The sequence below is a fragment of the Pongo pygmaeus genome, chromosome 3, assembly GCF_028885625.2.
Source record: "Pongo pygmaeus isolate AG05252 chromosome 3, NHGRI_mPonPyg2-v2.0_pri, whole genome shotgun sequence".
Classification (NCBI taxonomy): Eukaryota; Metazoa; Chordata; class Mammalia; order Primates; family Hominidae; genus Pongo; species Pongo pygmaeus.
In genome coordinates this window covers 16,837,539-16,860,716 of record NC_072376.2, presented here as the reverse complement: position 1 = coordinate 16,860,716, position 23,178 = coordinate 16,837,539, and the positions used below count along the sequence as shown (strand labels likewise).

At 38.8% G+C, this 23,178-nt stretch overlaps 2 protein-coding genes across 8 annotated transcripts in view; one reads left to right on the top strand and one right to left on the bottom strand.

Moving 5' to 3' along the window:
* NCAPG (non-SMC condensin I complex subunit G) overlaps positions 1-3,983 on the bottom strand; it is a 32,849-nt gene extending 28,866 nt beyond the window's left edge. For all 4 annotated transcript variants that reach the window (XM_054485849.2, XM_054485850.2, XM_063663552.1 and 1 more), the window contains exons 1-3: positions 3,384-3,983; positions 2,147-2,350; positions 1,433-1,661 (exon numbers count right to left, since the gene is read on the bottom strand). In XM_054485849.2, the coding sequence (XP_054341824.1) occupies positions 1,433-1,661; positions 2,147-2,350; positions 3,384-3,494 (544 nt within the window). In that variant the 5' untranslated portion in view covers positions 3,495-3,983. The remainder of the gene's footprint in view (positions 1-1,432; positions 1,662-2,146; positions 2,351-3,383) is intronic.
* A 3-nt stretch (positions 3,984-3,986) lies between these two features.
* Positions 3,987-21,049, top strand: DCAF16 (DDB1 and CUL4 associated factor 16). 4 transcript variants are annotated; one of them, XR_008502197.2, is made up of 4 exons: positions 3,987-4,122; positions 9,316-9,434; positions 9,766-10,132; positions 19,433-21,049. XR_008502197.2 is itself a non-coding variant. In XM_054485851.2 (3 exons), the coding sequence occupies exon 3, from the start codon at positions 10,395-10,397 to the stop codon at positions 11,043-11,045; it is 651 nt and encodes a 216-aa protein (XP_054341826.1). In that variant the 5' UTR covers positions 3,987-4,122; positions 9,316-9,434; positions 9,781-10,394; the 3' UTR covers positions 11,046-16,258. The 4 variants fall into 4 exon arrangements, 3 of the variants coding, with proteins under 3 accessions (XP_054341826.1, XP_054341827.1, XP_054341828.1); XM_054485851.2 differs by lacking the exon at positions 19,433-21,049 and having other exon boundaries at positions 9,781-16,258; XM_054485852.2 differs by lacking the exon at positions 19,433-21,049 and having other exon boundaries at positions 9,766-16,258.
* The last annotated feature ends 2,129 nt before the right edge of the window (positions 21,050-23,178 follow it).

Here is a 23,178-nt window from a genome sequence, read left to right as displayed (position 1 = left end):
TTAGGAGGCTGAGGTGGAAGGATCACTTAAGCTCAGGAGTTTGAGGCCACACCTCTGCAATCCAGCCTGAGTGAGAACCCATCTGTAATAGAAAGTAATGTCATTTTTTAGTCTTACACATTTTAGTTGAAGTTTTTTTTCCCACCAACTTCCTTCTTTTTGTTTTTTTTGGAGACAAGGTCTCACTATGTTGCCCAGGTTGGAGCCAAAGTGCTGAGATTATAGGCCTGAGTCACTGCTGCGCAGGCCACCAACTTCCCTTCTAAAGACACAAGGGGGAATTAGTCAACAGACTGGCTCTAAGGCCAAAAGTGAAAACAAATAGCCCTAAAAGTCATGGAAAATTCATCATTAAGATTATGTCTGTGCTACTCCTCAATATTTAAGAGAAAGCTTAATATAGCAGACAGTTTATTTTAAACTGATATTCCTTTATAAGGGCCCCATTATTTTGGTTTTTTAATGAGACCTAAAAGGAAATATTTTTATTTTAGGTTTTATTCATTGAAACAAACCCATTTCTTATATTTAAATATATTTATCTGTACTTCTCACATCTTTCCCACCTCAATTATTAAGTACAGGTTGACTATCAAATACCTATGTTTTACACAATATTATTATGGGTATCTTTTAACACCAAAAAAAATACCAACTACTATAGTGATAAATATACCAGTGATTATAAAACTGGTAACAGGGACAAAGAGGACAGAAGAGTGCCTAAAACATACCTAGGCATATTTGGAAAAATGAAATACAACTATCTTTATGACCCCAGAGGTAAGAAAAAATTCCTTAAAAAAGAGATCAAAAAATACAAATCATAATGGCAGAGATTTATATTTTTGACATAAGAATTTCTGTTCAGAAAAAGATACCCCAAAGGGAGTGAAACAATGATACCCCAATAAGCCACCTAAAACAGGAAGAGATCTGCAATTCATATAACCCAAGGATTTCTTTTCAAAATATTTAAAGAACGCAAATGAATTTTTTAAAATAGTATTTTAAATTAAAAACCCAATGAAAAAATGGGCAAAACACAGTAACAGGTATTATATAGAAATATAATTGGCTGCTAAATATATACATACAGCATGATTTACACAAAATGACAGGAAAACATTAAGATAGACATATGTGATTTATGTAAAAAATTTTTTTAATTTAAGCAAGAGACTAATTAACCCAAAACTGAGGATTTAATAGTTACTTCTGAGGGACAGGGATGCAACTGGGATAGGATGCAAGTACTGACTTTTTTTTTTAAGCTGGGTGGTTGCTACTTAGGTTTTTTTTTTTTTTTTATCTGAATCATATATTAATTACCTATACTCTTCAAATGTATAGACCATAATAAAAAATTTCAAATACTGAGAATTTAACAAAATCAACAAATCTGAAAAAAGATTTAGGAAACTACACACACCATTAACCACTGGGCATTCATCATCCTTGGGATCCTGAAGTCGTGAAAGCGCCAGAACTGCCTGTATTCTCACATTTGGAATCTTATCTTTCAATCTAATAAGCATGGCTTTATTAATTTTATCAAACACATCATCATCAATCTGAGCATTTTCTGGCATACTTCCCAAAAGCTTGTTTATGAGCTGGCACACTCTAAATCTCACTGCATTGCTGTTTGCTTCATGAGACTAAAACAGAAACAAATCAAAATTTATTCACAGTCACATACCACTCCCAAATAATCAATATTATCTGAACTCATTCGGAATGCAACAAGTTACAACAACAATTCATTTCCTGAAGAGAACCTATAATGCTACCTTGGTCCATATGTATAGCAAATATATATTTTATACAGTCTCAAAATAAACAGTCTGAAAGAAGTCTTTGCTAAGTTACATAGTCCTCTTTGTAGAGGCTTCTAAAATACAGAACTCATTTAAAATAAACATAGGAGAACTGGTTTAAAGAAGTCATTAAAAGTTTAATGCTGGAGTTAAAGTCCACTTTTTAATCATAATGATAATTCTAACATTTCCTATGAAAGGTAGACTCATTCAGATTTTTTCAATCACTAGATATTTCATTGTCAAAAACATACAAACTCCCACGACTCTTTTAAAGTGGCAAAATTTTCTAAAATCCCTCCCCAAATCTATCATTTTCATAGTACCTTTAAGAGAAAAGCAAACAAATAATTTAAAAGGCCACCATCTTCCTCTTCCTCATCCTCTTCCGTATCTGATTGGTGAAATGAGGTAACAAACTTTGCTGCAAATTCTATTACCCTCTCCACAGCTGGTTCACGTTTATAGACCACCATAACATATTTAAGGTAATGAATGAACTCCTCATGAAAAACTGTTTTATCATCCATCTGAAAGACAAAAGAAACCCTTCATAAACTGCACCGATAAAAATCCTTTATTCCCAACATCACCCTAAGACTGATGAAAGCACTAGCCATAATAACGCAGACAAATTAAAATCTTTATTTAGTAAACTCTTAATTATCCAAACCGGCAAAAGGGCAATCAATTTGCATGAATTTCTCTCCAGGCTATAATGGGAGTACACAAGCTTGACTTTTGACAGTGAAAAGACTCCTTTGATATATTTTTTTCAATATCTTTGAATTCTCAATAAGCCTTTAGTACCAGTACGTTACAAATACGCTTCTTCAACAATCCAAAATCAATACTGGCTTTTATATTTCTCATATTCAGGCCTTCCTATCACCAGCAGTTTCTTTATGAGATAACTTGCACATCCTATCTCATATCCTCAAAGCCCTGTGATGTGTACTCACAATTTTTCTTGGACCTCAAGATAATTCGTCTTCCCCAAATTAACTGTTCTATTCTTCTCAAGGTTCCACTCAAAACAAACAAATAGTATGTACATAAATAACAATGGCCAGGCCCTAACGAATAATTTGGTATTTGGTGGAGGGTTCAATGTAACCGTGGGACAAGGGTAGAACCATTTGACGTTCGGCGGGGAGCGATGACCCCAGGGGCAACGACCACTTAACCCCCGCATTCGGGATCCACTCTGTGGTTCAATATTTGATGTCTGATCGCCTCGGTGGTCGTAAATGTTTCTCTCCACGTTCACGATCGGACTAAGGAATAACGGTCCACGCCGCCCAGAAGCTGGGGGTGTCGGCTCAGAAAAGCCAAGGCGGGGCCCGTGTGAACGACGCCCAGGCTTCGGAGGCTTTCTGGCCTGGGCCCAGGCGACCTCGGGTAAGTCCCTGACTTCTCCGAACCTCAGGTCCCTATGAAGTGAGTCGCGAAGGTGAACAAAGCTGGAGTCACGGTGCGCCGAGCCCGAGGACCACGGAGGGCCCCTGAGGTAGGGTGGGCCGGGGCGGGCGAGAGGCGGCGGCCGGGGCCGGGCGCGCTTACCGTGCGGTAGGTGCGGCTCAGCGCCACCACCAGCTTCGCCTGGTTCTGGTGCGGCTGCTGCGCCAGCCGAAAGACCTCCTTAATCGACAGCAGCCTCCTTTCCGCTCCCATGGCTCTGGAACCCTGCCGGGACGAGTCCTGCCCGCGCTCGGCTACAGCCTGCCCGCCCGCCAACCCAGAGGCAGAGTTCTCCGCGGAGTCTTCTCTGACAGCCCCCGGGAGTATTTACCGCCCGAACGTTCAAATAATTCCCGCGAGAGGAGGAAATCCCGCGAGACTGCCTCAAGCGCTTTGGGATGAGAGAGCGGGAAGCGATAGGTCCACCCACCTCACACCCCGCGCTTTGGGCGCATGCCTCCAGGTTCAACCTTGTCCAACCGTTTTCACGGAGGGTAGTGGCGTTTCTAAGGGGGAGGGGCCTTGACTCGACCGGAAGTAGCGTCGGCGCGGAAGCTGAGCGGAGTGGCCTTGCCACCGGAGGGGAAGGGCTGCTGGCGTTAGGCCTACCTGGGTCGTGCGGCTGAGCGTGAGGCTAGAAAGAAAAAGCGATCCTCCAAGGGTGAGAACGGGAGATCTGCCGAGGATAACAACCTCCCTTGTGGCCTAAGGGCGGGGAATCCCCACACGAGGGCTCCGTTTCGAGAGACGGCGACAGAGGAAAGTTCGTAGCGCGTTCCGGAGGCCCGGCCACCTCTGAGAAGGGAGATGCTGCTGGGTCCCCTGAGCGGGGCGACCCGAGGTTAGTGGAGACGGATGCTGTCTTGTGAAGGCCTTAGTCCCTGCCCTGGTGAAGCCGACTGCGAGGTTCCGCAGGGCGTGCAGGCAGCCCGGGGATCGCTGCGAAGCGGGGGGTGCGGGCTAACTTAGCTGCTGCCGTTTCTAGATGTGCAGCTGTGGAGGCCCTGTTTACAAGTGTGCACAAGGACAGTGTATTAAGGGAGAACTCAAGAGAATGGAAAGGTCTTTCGGGTAGTGGTTAAAATAAAGAAGAGTAGGAACTAGGTTTTTAAATTTTAAATGAAATTATATCAGACAGAACTTCTGTTGGATCTCAGGATGCACCATCTAAAAATAGGACTGTAGGAGACCAAAATATGCCACCCTACAATATACTTCTAGGGTATATTTTGAGCTGGTATTCTGATAAAATGCAGACACAGGAGTCGCTCTGAAAATCTGTCCTGTTGTAAAAGAAATTTACATTTACAGAGGAAATATACGTCAGTAAAGGATCTGTATCAGGAAGAGGGCAGCTCTGCGATAATTTTTGTTACCTGGGAGATCTTATCTGCATACCAAGACAACTTTTATTCACCGTATATTTCCTCCCTTCACCTTTCCACAACTTTGTGGCCACCATCCCCCAGAAAGCCGCAAGCCCCCATTTCTTGAGTAGCGTAGGATGCTGTGTAATCTTCAATCCTCTGACCATGGTGGGGCTCCTCTGCGTATGTAATTTAAGTACGGGGTTTTTTTCTTGTTAATGTCTATGTCAGGTTAATTTGTAACCCAGCCAAAGAACTAGGAGGATGGAGGGAAGCCGTTTTTCCCTCTCCTACACCTCAGTAACCTACTGCCAGCTAAAGAAATAGAACATTACTAAAGCCACCTGTACATCTTTCTCCTTTTGAATTACCTGCCCTCCGAAGAAGTAATGGATTTTCTGAATATACTGTTAACTTTTACCATGCAGATTTTTATATATTAATGACATGAATAAATCCCTGAATGAGGATATTGTACTATTTTGCACGTTTTAACCATTAAATGAATAATTATATATGTGCATCTGGCTTTTTTCAATCAATATTGCTGTGGTTCATATTGATATGTTAATAATAGTAACTTGCACTTAATTAACCTTTATCATGTGCCAGACACCATTCTAAGCACTTTACTTCGTTTACTGCTTACAAACCCTGTGGGATAACTTTGATCTTCTTTTAAGATGAGGAAACTACAGCACAGACAGGTTGCTATAGTACTCCATTGTATTAATATGCCATACCTTATCCATTCTCCTGCTTAATTCCTCAAACTTTGTAGATATTCAACTGCTAGTTAAGATAAGAATGTGGTAACATTTGTGTTGCCCATAATTTTGCTTTGTGACGTTTATAATATTTTTTTTTATTTTTATTTTGAGACAGAGTCTTGCTGTGTTGCCCAGGCTGGAGTGCAATGGCGCAATCTCGGCCCACTGCAACCTCTGCCTCCCAGGTTCAAGCGATTCTCCCACCTCAGTCTCCCAAGTAGCTGGGTTACAGGCATGCACCACCACACCTGGCTAATCTTTTGTATTTTTAATAAAGATGGGGTTTTGCCATGTTGGCCAGGCTGGTCTCGAACTCCTGACCTCGGGTGATCCACCCGCGTTTGCCTCCCAAAGTGCTGAGATTACAGGCGTGAGCCACCACACCCGGCTAGTATTTCTTTATTCTATTTGGCTGTCTCACCAACAGAGACATCACACCATTTTGTCAGTTACAGAAGAATGAGACATCTGGCCGCCAGAGGTCAGCCTAACTATATTTTGGTTAGGTTGTTGTTTTTTGTTTTTTTTTTAATGGTTAAAGCCATGGGGGTAGGAGCTCAGTATTTTTTGATATTATAATCTGAAAATATTTTTTAAAAGGTGCTAAATTAAATTTAAACAACATAGTATACTGCCTTAAAGCTTACATTTTTCCTGACTTTTGTACTGTGAAACAGAACAAAAACAATTATGGGAGAGTAAGAGCCTTTTTAAAAATTTTCTGAGTAACATAATAACTGAAGTATAGCCAATTAGTAATCTCACAGGTGCAATCTGGCTGAAGTGAAAATAGTAAAAATATTAGAGGACAGCACAATTAAAGCCAATAGCTTCTGCTGTCTCAGTTAATAAAGACTACGGGTCCACGACAAAGAATGAATACTCTTTTTCAGATTGAACAAGGTAATAGTACTATAAACTAAACTTAGAAGTATTACATTGTTTCTTCCTAAAGATAAAGTTATAAGCAGTTTCCTTTATATTGCTGTAGTAGCATCATATATGTTGATCCTGCCTTAAAAAATTATCTCATTTGTCTTTGTCTAACATTACCAAATCACCAAGATATAACTTGGAACTGTTCTCTCCCTGGAGTAAAATAGAACATGCTTGTGGTAGTTACTTACTGCAGGCCTTTGCCATTCTCTGATTCTTTCAGATACATTTACTGAGCCACTCATATATGCCAGACACCGTGCTAGGAGTGTGTGAAAGCCAGAGAAATACTCATTAGAGGAAAATTGCTGACCTGAAGCCATACCATATGACCTTATTAGCACAACTCAGTGTATTCGATAATGAAAATGTTCACTGACTTTGATTTTGGAAATCCCCCCTACAGAGTAGCATAAACGAGACATTGGTATTGTTTCTTTTCTCATTTAAAGCTATGCCTTTAAAGGCCACCCATGTTAGTGTATATATACTTGGAATGTGTTTCCACCAGATTTTACCAGTCCGCTTCTCCAGCGATAGGAACCTAGAATGCTTCTAATTCCTGTCATCACAGATGTAGCTTCAGGGTATATCTTCATACATGTTGTTCTTACGGGAATTTCTTTGCTATCTATGCCCAAAAGTAGGATTGCTAGATCATGAGATGTGCAAATAGTTTGCCTAAGTAGTGCTGCCGGACTGTTCTTTGGAACAGTTACTCCACTCTGCAATCCCACCAGCGGTGCCAGTTCCAAAAAAGAACTTACTGACACTTGGTGTTATCCAGCTTTCTTATTCTACCAAACTGATAGCATAATGTGATCATATTGTTCGTGTCTTGGGATTTTCTCTTTATATAATTTGGATATCTTTGTCCTTTGCTCATTTCTTTAATGAAGTTGCTATCTTTCTTAAAAATTGATTTAACTTTGTCATTGGTATCTTTAGTTCAGTCCAGAAGTGATTAATTGTGATGTGATTAAATTCATTCTTTGGTCTGGTGCTTTATGCTTTTTTGTTTAAGAAGTCTTTCCTTGGCCTCATTTCACAAAGATATTCTGTATTATATTTAACTAACTATATAGTTTTACCATCGACATTTAGGTCTTTAATCCATCATGAATCCTCCCTTATACATGTCATTATATGTATATGTATTAAATGGTTTTACTTTTCGTTTTTTTCTTAACCTTGTTCTTAATTTTTTCTTAATTCTTATTCCAATACAGTTTTACTTTTTTTTCATATAATGAGCCAGTTGTACCAATAATATGTACTAAACATATCCATTCACCCTTAGTTTTTGTGCCAACCTTATTTTATATTACATTCCCAAATTATATATAGCTCTGTTTCTAAGCTCTGTTCAGCTCTATTGGATATTGTCTGTTCTTACGCTAATCCCACCCTATTTTAATTTCTGTGACTTTAGTCATAGGACATACCTTGAAGAATAGGAACTCCCTTACTCTTCTGTTTAAACAGTTCATTTGGCTATATGTGGAATTTTATTCTTTCTATATAAACTTTAAGGTTTGTTTATAGACTTCCTTAAAAATTTGATTGGAATTGTATAAATTAATAGGGAGAAAGTTGATATCTTTATGATATTTGTTCCATCCAAGAGCATGGAATGTCTGTATTTTAAATTATCGTCTATATTGTTTATTAGGTCTTATATATTAATGATTAGTTCCTAGGTTCTTTATAGGATTAGGTTTTTGTTGTTTGTTTTTCCTTCTGTGAAATGTCTTTATATATGGTCTAGTTAGTATTGCTGGTATAAAAGTTAACAGTGCCTGAGTTGAAACACTGGCCCTGTGACTTACTAGATGAATGGCTTTGGTCACGTAACTTAATCCACAGGTAAGATGCGGACAACAAAAGTACCAACTTTTAGGGTTGTTAGAAGAATTTTAAAATAGTTAACATTTGTGCAGTTACTAGAGTAGTACATGGCAAATAGTGTTATATAAGTAATTAATGAATATTCATAGGTTAATCTCAGATCAGGAACCTTGTTGAATTCTAATAGTTTGTATGGTTTTTTTAAATTGGATGATATCATCTGTAAGCTAATAGTTTTATCTCTTCCAATTCTTAACATATCTTTTTCCAAAAAGAGAAAAATGTTGATTAGGACTTTCAGTACTGTGTCAGACAGTATCAGTCTCAGTCAACATGGTCATCTTTAGCTAATTTCACCTTTTGTTGTTGTAGAAAAGAGTCTCATTCTGTCACCCAGATTGGAGTACAGCAGTATGATCATAGCTCACCACGCAGCCTCCAACTCCTGGGCTCAAGCAATCCTCCTGCCTCAGCCTCCCAAGTAGCTAGAACTAAAGGCACACACCACCACGCCTGGCTAAATTTTTTAAATTTTTTTGTAGAGACAGGGTCTTGCTATATTGCCCAGGCTGGTCTTGAACTCCTGACCTCAAGTGATCCTCCACCCTTGGCCTCCCAAAATGCTAGGATTACAAGCATGAGCCACTGTGTCCTGCCCCTGACTTCACTTTTAAAGGAAATGTATCTCATCTTATTCAGGATAATGTTTGCTTAAAGATTTTGGTAGATAACCTTTACCAAGTTGAGAAAGTTACATTCTCTTTCTTTTTGGTAAAAATGTTTTGTTTTGTCTTTTAAAGAATAAATACATGTTGGTCAGGAACTAACAAAAGTTATCCACATTCAATAAAATTCTTTTTTTCCTTTAGTTCTGGTAATTTATACATTTTTTTTAATTTGAGCTATTCTTACTTTCCCGGGATAGGCCATATTTGATAATAACATTCTTTTTAATGTACTGTTGGATTCTGTTAAGTGATATTTAGGATTTTGCAAGTGAAGTGAGCCTATACTTTCCTTGTTTGGTTCATCTCTAAGTTTGGGATTTATTTTTGTTATCTTTATAAAAGTAGCTGGTCAGTTTTCATGCTTTTTTCTTTTTTTGTGGAACAGCTTATATAGAATTGGTGATAGGATCACAACTTCTGAGGTCCCAGCAAGAGTCCTAACATCTAGCAGCTCTACCACCAGGACAGGCCCCCTAAAACTAATTCCAACAAGCACCTCTGAAGGTAAAAAAAAAAAAAAAACTTTTATAGCTCTCTATTTGGAGTTTGGGGCATAAAGGATCAGCTTTTGCAAAAGTAATTTTCTAGGCTAAAACTGCATACAAACTGGCCTAGTTATGTACCAACAAAAAATTAAAATGGCCCCAGACTTTGCTCCCCAATATTGTGATTGTAAGAGCTATTACCAACAGGTAAATTGGCCTAAGCCTGTGAGATAGAGAGGGAAGAGTCTGTAAGACTTCTTGCTCAGCATTTGTTCTGATTTTAGATATCTTAAAGTTAGGTAGGCAATAATGTTATCCAGTGCTTTCAGGCTTTAATATCATGTCTCTAGTCTTCTCATTCACAGGTTAAGGCTACCTTTCCAGATAGTCCAACAGCTAAATCACCAGTTTCCAAGGGCATTTGCATCACCTATGGAAAGCATCGGATCCTTATACACCAGATGTTCTTGACAGCTCATCCCATCATTCCCCCTGCACAAAAGTTGCTATACCAGCGGACAACCAAGACAACTACTGAGCTTCTTTTGATTGTCAAGTAGATATAATATCACTGCCAGCAAAACAGCACAAAAAGTGTCTCTTCACAGTATCACTACCAATTGGGACTATGCTAAGTAAATCAGCTTGCCTAGATGAGGACCCCTTCTATTCTTGGGTAGCCAGAATTTGAAGGAGATACTCTGACCTGTGCCACTGGTAAGTGACTAACACTTTTACACACTGAACTGGTCCTGGAAACTGAGATGTCTTCCTTGTAAGTGAAGAATATACAACATAATCTTGAAGAACGGCACAGTGGTGTGGGCCGCAAGCATACTTTATGTGTGTAATGGACTGAAAGACAAATTAATCTTGGCGAAAGGATTTTTCATCTCTTATTTCTATTTGCCAGTGTTAGTCAGTGTTCTGCTGGCTTAGATTATTACCTTTTTCTGGTTCCTTACTCTTTTTTATTCTGATGGGTCCTAGAAATCCCTCTCCTGACCACTTGTCAGAATCAGAAAGTGAGGAAGAAGAAAATATTAGCTACCTAAATGAGAGTTCTGGGGAAGAGTGGGATTCCTCTGAAGAAGAGGACTCTATGGTGCCCAACTTATCGCCTCTTGAGAGTCTTGCCTGGCAGGTTAAGTGCCTTTTAAAATATTCCACAACTTGGAAACCTTTAAATCCTAATTCCTGGTTGTATCATGCTAAACTCTTGGATCCAAGCACACCAGTCCATATACTTCGAGAGATAGGTCTAAGACTCTCCCATTGTTCCCATTGTGTCCCCAAACTGGAACCAATTCCTGAATGGCCCCCTCTGGCCTCTTGTGGAGTCCCACCTTTTCAAAAGCCTCTTACAAGTCCCAGCCGGCTCTCTAGAGATCATGCCACTCTAAATGGAGCACTGCAATTTGCCACCAAACAGCTAAGCCGAACATTGAGTAGAGCCACTCCCATACCTGAATACCTAAAACAGATCCCTAATTCATGTGTTTCTGGGTGTTGCTGTGGCTGGCTGACTAAAACAGTTAAGGAAACAACTCGTACTGAACCCATCAACACTACTTATTCTTACACTGACTTCCAAAAGGCAGTTAACAAACTCCTAACTGCATCACTGTAAAGATCTACCATTTATTCTGATATCTCTGATGTTGCTAATTGAGAAAGGGGTACAAAGTTAGTCATTACACAGTCCACTAATGCCTTCTCAGTCAAACTCTCTTATGCCCTGGCAGGCCAATGAGGATACCCTTTGACAAACCCTGTAGATAAAATGATAATATCAAGGTCAGGCATGGTGGCTCACACTTGTAATCCCAGCACTTTGGGAGGCTGAGGCGGGTAGATCTGCTGAGGTCGGAAGTTTGAGACTAGCCTTGCCAACACAGTGAAACCCCGTGTCTACTAAAAATAAAACAATTAGCCGGGCGCGGCAGTGCATGCCTGTAATCCCAGCTACTCGGGAGGCTGAAACAGGAGAATCACTTGAACCCAGGAGGCAGAGGTTGCGGTGAGTCGAGATTGTGCCACTGTACTCCAGCCTGGGTGACAGAGCGAGACTGTCTCAAAAAAAAAAAAACAACGGAGAATTAGTTAAGGGGACCGTATTACAGAAGATAGTTGAATATTCTTCACACTCACTTCTCACCCCACCCCAGTTTATTCTGCCTTTCTGAATGGCTTTAATGAGATATCTGATTATTAATGAAGAAAAGTAGACCACCACCCTTTTGTTATCCAGACTTCAGAACAGCCATTGTTGAAAGCAAGAAGTTAGCTACCCACAATAATACCTTTCTGAGCATACTCTTCTCTAACATGCATTTCTATGGAAGTAGTTGAATTAAATTGAGTAACTACACAAAGGAAAATGGCAGGACTATGAATTTCTTTCCCAGCTTTTATATAGATGTGCCTACATATGACACTCTTTAGGGTTCCTTTTTTTTTTCTTTTTTTTTTTGAGGTAGTTAAATTGAGTAACTACACAAAGGAAAATGGCAGGGATATGAATTTCTTTCCCAGATTTTATATAGATGTGTCTGCATATGACACTCTTCAGAGTTCCTTTCATTTTTTCTTTTATTTGGCGGGGAGGGGAGGCAGGAGGAGTGCAGTTTTAAGCCTAGCCTATACTACTACAAACTTATTATGGTACTTAAAATTACAGCATGAACGTTCTATATCAGAGTCTCCCACCAGGCTGTCTCTGGCTAAATCAGCCTATAAGATCATCCCTTGGGATTAAACAAACACCTGTTCTGTAGGGAATGTGTTTCCTGAATCTTGGTACTCAGACTTTTGTCAAGAGTAAATAAAATAACGTTTCAAAAGATGAATGGAAAAATGATTAAGAGAGCATTTCTGCTTTCAGTATTAACTGCTAATGGATTAAAATTTTAATCTGTATAGCATTTCCTGGAGTAAAAGTTCAAGTACTTTCCACATCCATTGCAAACTTTTCAGGAACCCTTCTAATTTTTTTTTTTTTTTTTTTTTTTGTTGAGACGGAATCTCGCTCTGTCGCCCAGGCTGGAGTTCAGTGGCACAATCTCAGCTCACTGCAAGCTCTGCCTCCCGGGTTCACGCCATTCTCCTGCCTCTCCCTCCCGAATAGCTGGGGACTATAGGCATCCACCACGCCCGGCTAATTTTTTGTATTTTTAGTAGAGACGGGGTTTCACCGTGTTAGCCAGGATGGTCTTGATCTCCTGACCTCGTGATCCACCTGCCTCGGCCTCCCAAAGTGCTGAGATTGAACCCTTCTAATTTTAAAGAACCTTCTTATCAGAAAATCTCATCCTAATACAATCTGAAGTTAAGAGTTTTAGCAGCATTGTTTTTCTAAGTAGATTTAGCTATAGATTTTCTTCTGGCCAAACAAGGAAGAGTATATGCCCTTGTAAATGAGTCTTGTTTTGTTTATTTAAATAATCAGTCAAAACATAGAAATCAGTATACGTAAAATAAAATGCATGAGACTATTAAATCTTTTCATATACTCCACAAATAAAATGAAATCTGTGTGTGGTCCTGGTTGACTGGGCATCTAAAGGGAATCAGAAAAGAGATTGTGAAAAGTATATATATATATATATCCTCTTCCTTATTTTAGTTTTGCTTTTTCCTATTTTCCATAATTAAGTGCCGTTTACAAAGTGGCATCAAAAAATTGAAGCAGGCCAGGCACGGTGGCTCATGCCTGTAATCCCAACAGTCTGGGAGGCTGAGGCAGGTGGATCACTTGAGATCAGGAGTTCGTGACCAGCCTGGCCAACATGGTGAAAGCCCGTCTGTACTAAAAATATAAAAATTAGCCGGGCGTGGTGGGGTGTGCCTGTAATCGAAGCTACTTGGGAGGCTGAGACAGGAGAATTGCTTGAGCCTGGGAGGTGGAGGTTGCAATGAGCCGAGATCGCACCACTGCACTCCAGCCTGGGCAACAGTGAGACACCGTCTCAAAAAAAAAAAAAAAAGGCAGTTAGGAATCACAAATTGTGTAAATATATAGCAACTTTAAGAAAAGAATGCTTATAACTTAGTGAATATTTCTGCTGAGCCTTAGTTGTCTTGTCTAAAGGAAAAAAAGAGGGAATTGTAGAATAAAAGTATTTGTTAGTGGAAATTATTGACCTGAAACCATATCATATTGTTAGTGTAACTGAATGTATCAGAAATTGTTCCTATGTAGGTATTCTGTGAAACTGGTTTCTAAAATGTTACAGGAAACTTTCCTTTTTTTTTTTTTTTTTTTTTGTTTGTTTAAGTGGAGGTGGGAGGAGGTAGGGAAGAGGTCTGAATATTAAAATATGTTGATGTTTATGTGTTCATAATATGTTCCTTTTTCTCTGTGTGTGTGTGTGTATAAAAGTGCCTTGCTCATGAATGCATTTTTGCTATTCACTTCGAAAGGAAGCCTTTCCCCAGCTTGGCAGCTGAATAAACCAATAGCTTTGTACATGCTGAACAGAGTATGGTCATTTGTCCTCAACAAATGAAATAGATCCTACTTTGCTTAAGGCATATTCTACATTCACTAAGTACTGAATAGAGTTAATAGATACAGTACCTGAATCTATATAGTATGTCTGACAGGAGATGACTTGGCGTCTCTAGAGAAGAAACACTTGAAGAAGAAAATGTCTGATATTCAGTCAAGATTCAAAGTGAGCTTATTTGTTTATATATTTTAAGTAATTACAGGTTGCACAAATAACAGGTACCTAAATAAGCCTTAAGTTAACTTTGTGTGTGCCATAAACACTGGGTTTGGGAATGAATTTACTACCTTTGCACTCCCTATGTTGGCTTCTGGTTAAATGCAGTCACCATAATTAGGATAAAAAGATGAATTTATCCTCTATTTATGGAAATATTTATCAAAGGAGTAAGGAAACTTTCTAAACCAGTGGACATTAACTGTCTTTTACTTTCTCAGTGCAGATAGGCAACTTTTTTTTTTTGAGATGTAGTTTCACTCGTTGCCCAGGCTGGAGTGCAATGGTGCAATCTTGGCTCACTGCAACCTCCACCTCCCGGGTTCAAGCAATTCTGCCTCAGCCTCCCGAGTAGCTGCAATTACAGGCATGTGCCACCACACCCAGCTAATTTTGTATTTTTAGTAGAGACGGGGTTTCTCAATTGGTCAGGCTGGTCTCTAACTCCTGACTTCAGGTGATACACCTGCCTCAGCCTCCCAAAGTGCTGGGATTACAGGCGTGAGCCACCACGCCCAGCCATAGGCAACATGTTTATTAAAACAGTCCAGATACCTTGAGCCTCAAAGACCATAATCATGTCTTTTAATCCCATCTGCTTCCTAAAAAAAGGAAAAAATCCATACATGCATGGCAGGAGGGCATATGATAGGTCCCCTCTAGGGGACAGAAGCCCTTCCTGCTGGGCCTTCTATCACACCTGTCCATATTTAAAAAAAAAAAAAAGTCTCTGATGAAAATGTTTTGATATTAGTGTAAATAGCTAAAGCATTTAAAGACTTTAGAAGTCACTTGGGTTATTTTCTGATGCGTAAGTTGGCTTGCATCTGGCTTTCTACTTTTGGCTCCAGTGTTAGAGAACATGTCTTTTGGAGCAGCCTGTTAGTTTTAAATATCTCTTGTTAGAAATTTAGCCATTCATCCAATATTGCTATGGAGAAGTGCCTACTCTAGTGCAGACACTGGGAATGCAAAACTAAATAAGATTACTACACATAGGAAATTAATTTTAAAATATATGAACCTATATATTACCCCAAGCCATTTCTGCTATCTAGGGTCATATGAAATAAACCTAAACCCTAATCCATATGTTGGCCCTTCACATATTGAAAATAGCTTATACTGGAGAATCATATGAAAGAATTGAATGGAGCAGCCATCCAAGTGTAATGAAGATTCATATGGAGGGCAGACTTCAATTAAACCCCCACAACGGATACTCAGCCAAGGAAATGGAGAAAATATATAGATATTTTGTATACAGATTTAAATTAAATCTGCTAATCACAAGGTAGTGGCACAAAGATCAGGGCCAAAAGTGTTCTGCTCAGGTAGCTAGGATATATAGAACAGCCTGAGAAGTCTGGATAACTTCTCAGACTTCATGAGATAACTGTGCAAGCTGGTAACATATCTGTCCACCACTGATACCCATTGGACTGAGAGAGTTACATTAGCTGGACCAACCACCAGTACTTCTATGTCAACTTGCTGTTGCTAAAAGAAAAATCTCTATGATGTGTCTCAAATAATGTTAAATAAAGTTGAGTTAATGACTACATATTTGAGTCTGCTAATTTCATGCAGTTTGCCAAGCTCTTCCTTTCAATTAGCAGCAGCAGTGAGACTTATTATAAAAGTTTGCAACTGAGACCAAGAAATGGAAAGGATGAGGATATACCACAGTGACCTGACACTTGCTGGCTTCCCATCTTCTGTGAGAGCTATGACCAGCTATTCTCAATGAGCTGTGGAAAATGAATGCCTGGTTTTCTTCTTTTTTTTTTTTTATTTATTTTTTTGACACAGGGTTTCACTCTTGCCCAGGCTGGAGTGCAGGGGCATGATCTTGGCTCACCACAGCCTCGACCTCCCAGGCTCAAGCCATCCTCCCACCTCAGCCTCATCAGTAGCTGTGGACTACAGGTGCACACCACCACACAGGCCAATTTTTGTATTTCTTTGTAGAGGCAGTTTCACTCAGGCTGGTCAGGAACTCCTGAGCTCAAGCGATCCTCCCACATCAGCCTCCCAAAGTGTTGGTGTTACACTGGTACCTGGTTTAAAAAAAAAAAAGGAAAACAACAGTGTAACAGGAAGACAGCTATAGGGTTATTGCTTCTAAACTGTGGCGTCAGTTAAAAATATTAGCAAGAGTTTCAAGTTGAATCATAAAACAGGAAGTTGACTGGAATTTGGGCGGTTTATTTAGGAAGATGATTCTGACACGTGATATGAAAATTCCTGGGATCATTAGGGGAGTTAGGCTCTATATAACAATAATCATTCAGAAGGGACTCGGGATACTGGTTAGCTTAACAAGATTAAAACTGACTTCCTAGTATACACATAAACCAAGCTAGTTTATCAAATTAGCAACAGAAACCAGATGAAACTCCTGAAATGAGTGTTGCAGTTAATAAGGGGCTGGTACTATAGTTTTATTTGGGGAGAAATTGTTAAGTTTGGGTTAACTGCTCAGCCTATGCCTAATATTACCCTTCCATCTATGGTATCAGCTGTGGCACCTGACACTCCAGTGTGTCAGCTGATGGTTTTGGTTTACAATAAATTAAGCAATGGACCAGTAGGGGCAACTTCTTTGAGAGGTACCCAAACAAGTGGAATAGCCCAAGGGTATGGCCATCTTCCATCAAAAAAGACCCTAGGTGGGCTTTCTGGTTGCACCCTGAGTAACCAGAATGGCCTGATAGAGTGGCAGAGCTCTGGTGAAAGAAGGGTACAGCCACTACCTGAAGAATTCTAATTTCTGAATCAATTGAAAGCTGGCATTAATGTTAGCCACAGACAATGCATTCCATGTAGATTTAGTGCAAAGTGTGTTATATGATATTGGTCCCTGTCTACCTACTTGGTACTTAAGTAGACCCCCTTGGCTTGAAAGCTTTGGACCAGACCCCAGTTTCCTTCTTTGAATGCAGTTTTTCTATGTTGTCACATCCTACTTGGGACACGTTTCTTTAAATGGGTTGGGTTGCCTGATTCAGCAAAAAGAAATACAGGACACCCAAATACATTTGAACTTCAGAAAAATAATGAAATATGGCACATATACCAGAAAAAAAGTTATGTTATTTATCTGAAATTCAAATTTAGTTTCTTGCATTTTATCTGCAACCCTATAAATATGCTAGTGGCATGGATTAAGCTTGGGTTTTAGTCTATATAGTTGTTCCCAGGAACTGTCTTGACTCTTTCCAGTATGTGTTGTTTTCTTATGTCTAAGTAATTGACTAGTAGCCAGGAGCAGTGCTGGTGCACATCCGTAGTCCCAGCTACTCAGGAGGCTAAATTGGGAGGATTGCTTGAGCTGAGGAGTTTGAGGTTGCAGTGGGTTATGATCATGCCACTGCACCCCAACATGGGCATCAGAGCAAGTGCCCATCTCTAAAATAATAATATTTAATAATAAGAGACTGGGGGTAAGGAAGGCTCACACATAGTTTACCCAAGTTGTATTTCTTATATATTTATTTATTTATTTCTTAGAACTGTTGTAGAGTGTCAGAAGAGGAGGCCCAATTGCAGATATAAGACTTTTTATAGGAGACACGTGGTATTTAGCTAAAATAACCACATAACCATTACAATATTTGCAAACACAAATTTTTTAAATGCTGTCTCAACAGCAGGTAGTTTGGGTTTGTGGTTTGTTGTGAGATAGAGACTCACTCTGTCGCCAGGCTGGAGGGCAGTGGCGTGATGTCGGCTCACTGCAATCTCCACCTCCTGTGTTCAAGCTATTTCCCTGTCTTGGCCTCCTGAGTAGCTGGGACTACAGGCACGCCCAGCTAATTTTTTGTATTTTAGTAGAGACGGTTTCACCATGTTGGCCAGGATGGTCTCGATCTCCTGACCTCATGATCCGCCCACCTCAGCCTCCCAAAGTGCTGGGATTACAGGTGTGAGCCACCACACCTGGCCGTCTGTGTGTGTTTTAAACAGTTACTTTCTCACTCTTCTTTATCATGAAGGGAAAGTATATCACTCTTTAAAAAAAAAAAAATACTTGATAGGTAGCACAGTTATGATAGCCATTCTTCATCACAGAAAAGGTTCACAAATTTGGAACACCTATCTTTGCCTTCCAGAAACTCCAAAAGACTCAAAGATTTAAAGGCACAAGGTACCCTGGAAGGTGGGAGTAATAAAGAAAGTTGAATTTTTGCTCTTCCTTTGTAGGCAGGCAGCTATCTCTCTAGCAGATGACTGAAGCCTTATTGTCTGGAGAAATTAACCAAATAGACTTAGCACTGAGGACGAGGGAGGATGGTAGTGGTAGTGATGTGCTATATGGAAGACAAAATGATTGACAGAATGTGAGTATTCTGAATATTGCGAGCCTCCAGTCCCCTTTCTCCACCTGGCTACAGAATCTGGCAATGGGGCTTATACCCAGCCCTGCTCACCTGACCCAAAAAGACGAGCAGTAAAAAAAAACAGCTTGACACTCGATTATTTGTTACAGTGAAACTGAGAGTCCACAAGCCCTACTCATTCATATACAGCTTTCAGTCACTTGAAATCACTATACACAGATAGCCAAGGATCACTAGATATTTGAGGAAACCTTCAACATGAAAGATGAACATAAAGAAGCTGTGATATTCTCAGAAACGAATATCCTGCTTCCATGAAATGAGATCAGGATGCTATTTTTAAAAATGACCAATCCAAAAACAAAAGCTATTGGAAAAACAGGAAACTAAAATTAAACATTCAGTAGATGTATTAGAAAATAACTTGAAGAAATTTTAAAAAGTAGAACAAAGAAATGAAAAGTAGGCAAGAACAAAAAAGAAACTTAAACCTGAATAAGATGCAACATCTAATAGAGTTCCAAAATGAGAGAACAGAGAAAGAAGGTGAAGAGAGAAAAAAAATAAAGAACATTTCCCGAAAATATAAGAGTCTCCTAAATTAAAAGGGTCCACTAAGTGCCCTGTGAAATGAATTAAAAAATAACAACGCACATTGTTAGGATATTTCAGAATGCTAGAGTTCTGGAGGGACCTAAAAGCTTCCCAAAAAAGGTAGCAGGGGAAGTTACATAAAAAGGATACATTTTCAAAATGGCATTTAGACTTCTTGGTAGCAACACTGGATGCCGGAAGACTATGAAAGCAAGGTCTTTAAATTTAAAAAGAAATGATTTCCAACCTAGAATTTTGTACTCAAATAATCCAATCAAGAGTGGGGCTAAAATAAAGATACCTTAAGACTTGCAGGGTCTCAGAATTTTATCTCACCATCTATCCTTTCTTAGGAAGCCACTGGAGGATGTGCTTCACCAAAATGAGGGAGTAATCTGAGAAGGCATGGGATCCTGAAATTAAAAGATGTCATAAAGGAAAACGAGGAAAGTCTGGGGATGACTACTGTGCCAAGTAAGTAGGATGGTGGTTCCAGGAAGTAGGTCTCTAGGAAAACTGGGAACAAAGTATTTGAGTACAATGGAAAGTGTATAAATGAGCAGGAAATTTGAAATTTTATTTTTTAGAAAGTATGTTACTTAGTAATCAGATTTTTTAAATTTGACATTAAAAGTATAGTCAAATTGGAGTCTTGTCAGCTATAATTAGATTGGTCCTTAGGTCCTTATGGCATAATACTCCACAATTGCATTAGATGCTGACCTTCAATAAGATGTGTGCCACAGAAGATATTTTTAGAAAATAAAGTTTTTCAATTTGTTTTTGTATTTGATTTGCTTAGGAAAATCTCAATTTTGTATTTATTTACAGAAATAATGCATAGTCTATAGCAGTAATTTCAGCAAGCTTTTTGTTTAAATTTTAGCCTCTGTAGAATCAAAAGCATAAAGAATTACAGGTGGAGCATTCCTAATCCGAAAATTCGAAATCTGAAATGCTCCAAAATCCAAAACTTTTTGAGTGCCAACATGACAGCAGAAGTGGAGAATTTCACACCTGACCTCATGTGACAGGTCAGTCAAAACACAAAGGCACACAATACATAGTTTATTAAAACTATTGTATAAAGTTACCTTCAAGCTATGTATATATGAAACATGAATGAATTTCATGTTTAGACTTCCCATCCCAAAGATATCTCATTATGTATACCTAAATATTCCAAAATCTGAAAAAGTTAAATCTGAAGTACTTCTGTTCCCACACATTTCAGATAAGGGATACTCAACCTGTATCTACTTTTTAAAAATAATATTCTGAAATTCGATACTGTTTTTCATCTTCCACGCTATTTTTGCTATCAAGATATGGTTGCATACAGTGGCTGGTCCATAATATATTCCTATATAATATTTTAGATGTTTCCTTATGAGTCATGATTCATGGTTTTTTTCTATGCTTTGTTTATATTAATATTACATAACCTCAGAATGAATTTTTATTTACTTGCAAGTGATATGTATGCTGATAGGTTTTTCTCTCTGTCATCAAATCTGTTGAGTAAACCATGCCAGGCCAATTTGTCCATCTCCTTTTTTCTAAGTAAGAAATCACATATATACAGTAAATAGAGTGCACTAATCATAAGTGTACTTGATTTTTTTACATATGTATACATTCATATCAAGATCATATAAAAATGTATACACTCAGATCAAAGTATTAAAAATTTCAAATTCTCTTGTGCCCTTTCCTAGTCTATACATCTCCCAGAAATAACTCCTCTTTTCTAAAGATCTATTAGTTTTGGTTGTTCTCAGATTTCATGTGAATGGAATCATACTGTATACTGTTTTATGCCTGGCTTCTTTCAGCAATGTACTTCTTCTTTTTTTATTGTTATAGACTATTTGATTATATGAATATATCATAATTCATTTATCCTTTTACCTGTTGACATTTAAGTTATTTCCAATTTTTTGTTGTTATGAATAAAGCTATAATAAACATTCTGTGTGTATTGTTTTGTTTTGTTTTGGTTTTTTGTGGATATGTGTATTCATTCCTTTGGGTATATACCTAGGCATCAAATTGCTATATCAGAGTAGTTGTGTATTTATTTTTAATAAAACTGCCAAACACTTTTTTTTTTAATTTAAGTTTTAGGGTACATGTGCACAACGTGCAGGTTTGTTACATATGTATACATGTGCCATGTTGGTGTGCTGCACCCATTAACTCGTCATTTAACATTAGGTATATGTCCTAATGCTATCCCTCCCCCCTCCCCCCACCCCACAACAGGCCCCGATGTGTGATGTTCCCCTTCCTGTGTCCATGTGTTCTCATTGTTCAATTCCCACCTATGAGTGAGAATATGCAGTGTTTGTTTTTTTGTCCTTGCGATAGTTTGCTGAGAATGATGGTTTCTAGCTTCATCCATGTCCCTACAAAGGACATGAACTCATCATTTTTATGGCTGCATAGTATTCCATGGTGTATATGTGCCACATTTCCTTAATCCAGTCTATCATTGTTGGACACTTGGGTTGGTTCCAAGTCTTTGCTATTGTGAATAGTGCCAAAATAAACATACGTGTGCATGTGTCTTTATAGCAGCATGATTTATAATCCTTTGGGTATATACCCAGTAATGGGATGGCTGGGTCAAATGGAATTTCTAGTTCTAGATCCCTGAGGAATTGCCACACTGACATTCCACAATGGTTGAACTAGTTTACAGTCCCACCAACAGTGTAAAAGTGTTCCTATTTCTCCACATCCTCTCCAGCACCTGTTTCCTGACTTTTTAATGATCGCCATTCTAACTGGTGTGAGATGGTGTCTCATTGTGGTTTTGATTTGCATTTCTCTGATAACCAGTGATGATGAGCATTTTTTTCATGTGTCTTTTGGCTGCATAAATGTCTTCTTTTGAGAAGTGTCTGCTCATATCCTTTACCCACTTGGTGATGGGGTTGTTTGTTTTTTTCTTGTAAATTTGTTTGAGTTCTTTGTAGATTCTGGATATTAGCCCTTTGTCAGACGAGTAGGTTGCAAAAATTTTCTCTCATTTTGTAGGTTGCCTGTTCACTCTGATGGTAGTTTCTTTTGCTGTACAGAAGCTCTTTAGTTTAATTATATCCCATTTGTCAATGCCAAATACTTTTTAATGTGACTGTATCATTTTACACTCTCACCAACAATGTATGGAAGTTCCAGTTGCTCCATATCTTTACAAACACTTGTGATTGTCAGTCCTTTTAATTTTACTCATTCTGGTGGTTGTTTAATGGTATCCCAGTGTGACTTTAATTTACTTTGATTTAATTTAATTTTGATTTAATTTAATTTAATTTTCTTTGATCAGTGTTGTTAAACACCTTTTTATATGCTTATGAGACATTCAGATACCTCTTTGCAAGTACTTGTCCAAGGTTTTGACCACTTGTAAAATAGATTATCTTGTTCTTATTAATTTGTAGTTCTGTTTTTTTTTATTTTTTAGAAATGGGCTCACACTGTTGCCCAGGCTTGTCTTGAAATCCTGACCTCAGACAATCTTACCCTCTCAACCTCCCAAAATCCCCCAGCTGAAATTACAGGCATGAGCCACCATGCCCAGCCTATAGGAGTTTTTATATACACTGTATACAAGTTGTTTATTTATATAATGAATTTCTTCTGCCATTCTATGCCTTGCCTATTTTCTTTTTTTTAAGACAGAGTCCCACTCTGATGCCCAGGCAGGAGTGCAGTGGCAGGATCTCAGCTCACTGCAACCTCTGCCTCCCAGGCTCAAGCAATTCTTGTGCCTCAGCCTCCCAAAGTAACTGGGATTACAGGTGTGTGCCACCACACCCAGCTAATTTTTGTAGGTTTTTTTTGTTGTTGTTGTTAATAGAGACAGAGTTTCTCCATGTTGGCCAGGCTGGTCTCGAACTCTGACCTCAATTGATCTGCCTGCCTTGGCCTCCCAAAGTGCTGGAATTACAGGCGTGAGCCACCACACCCAGCCATTGTTTGTTTTCTTAATGGTATATTTTGATTAGCAGAAGTTTTCAACTTTGATGAAATCTAATTTATCAGATTTCTTTTTGTATTATGGTTAGTGCTTTAACAAATCTTTGTTAACTTG

Bases quoted from the DNA above. Each gene is read 5' to 3' on its own strand.
- DCAF16 (XM_054485851.2), top strand. From the start codon at position 10,395: ATGGGTCCTAGAAATCCCTCTCCTGACCACTTGTCAGAATCAGAAAGT.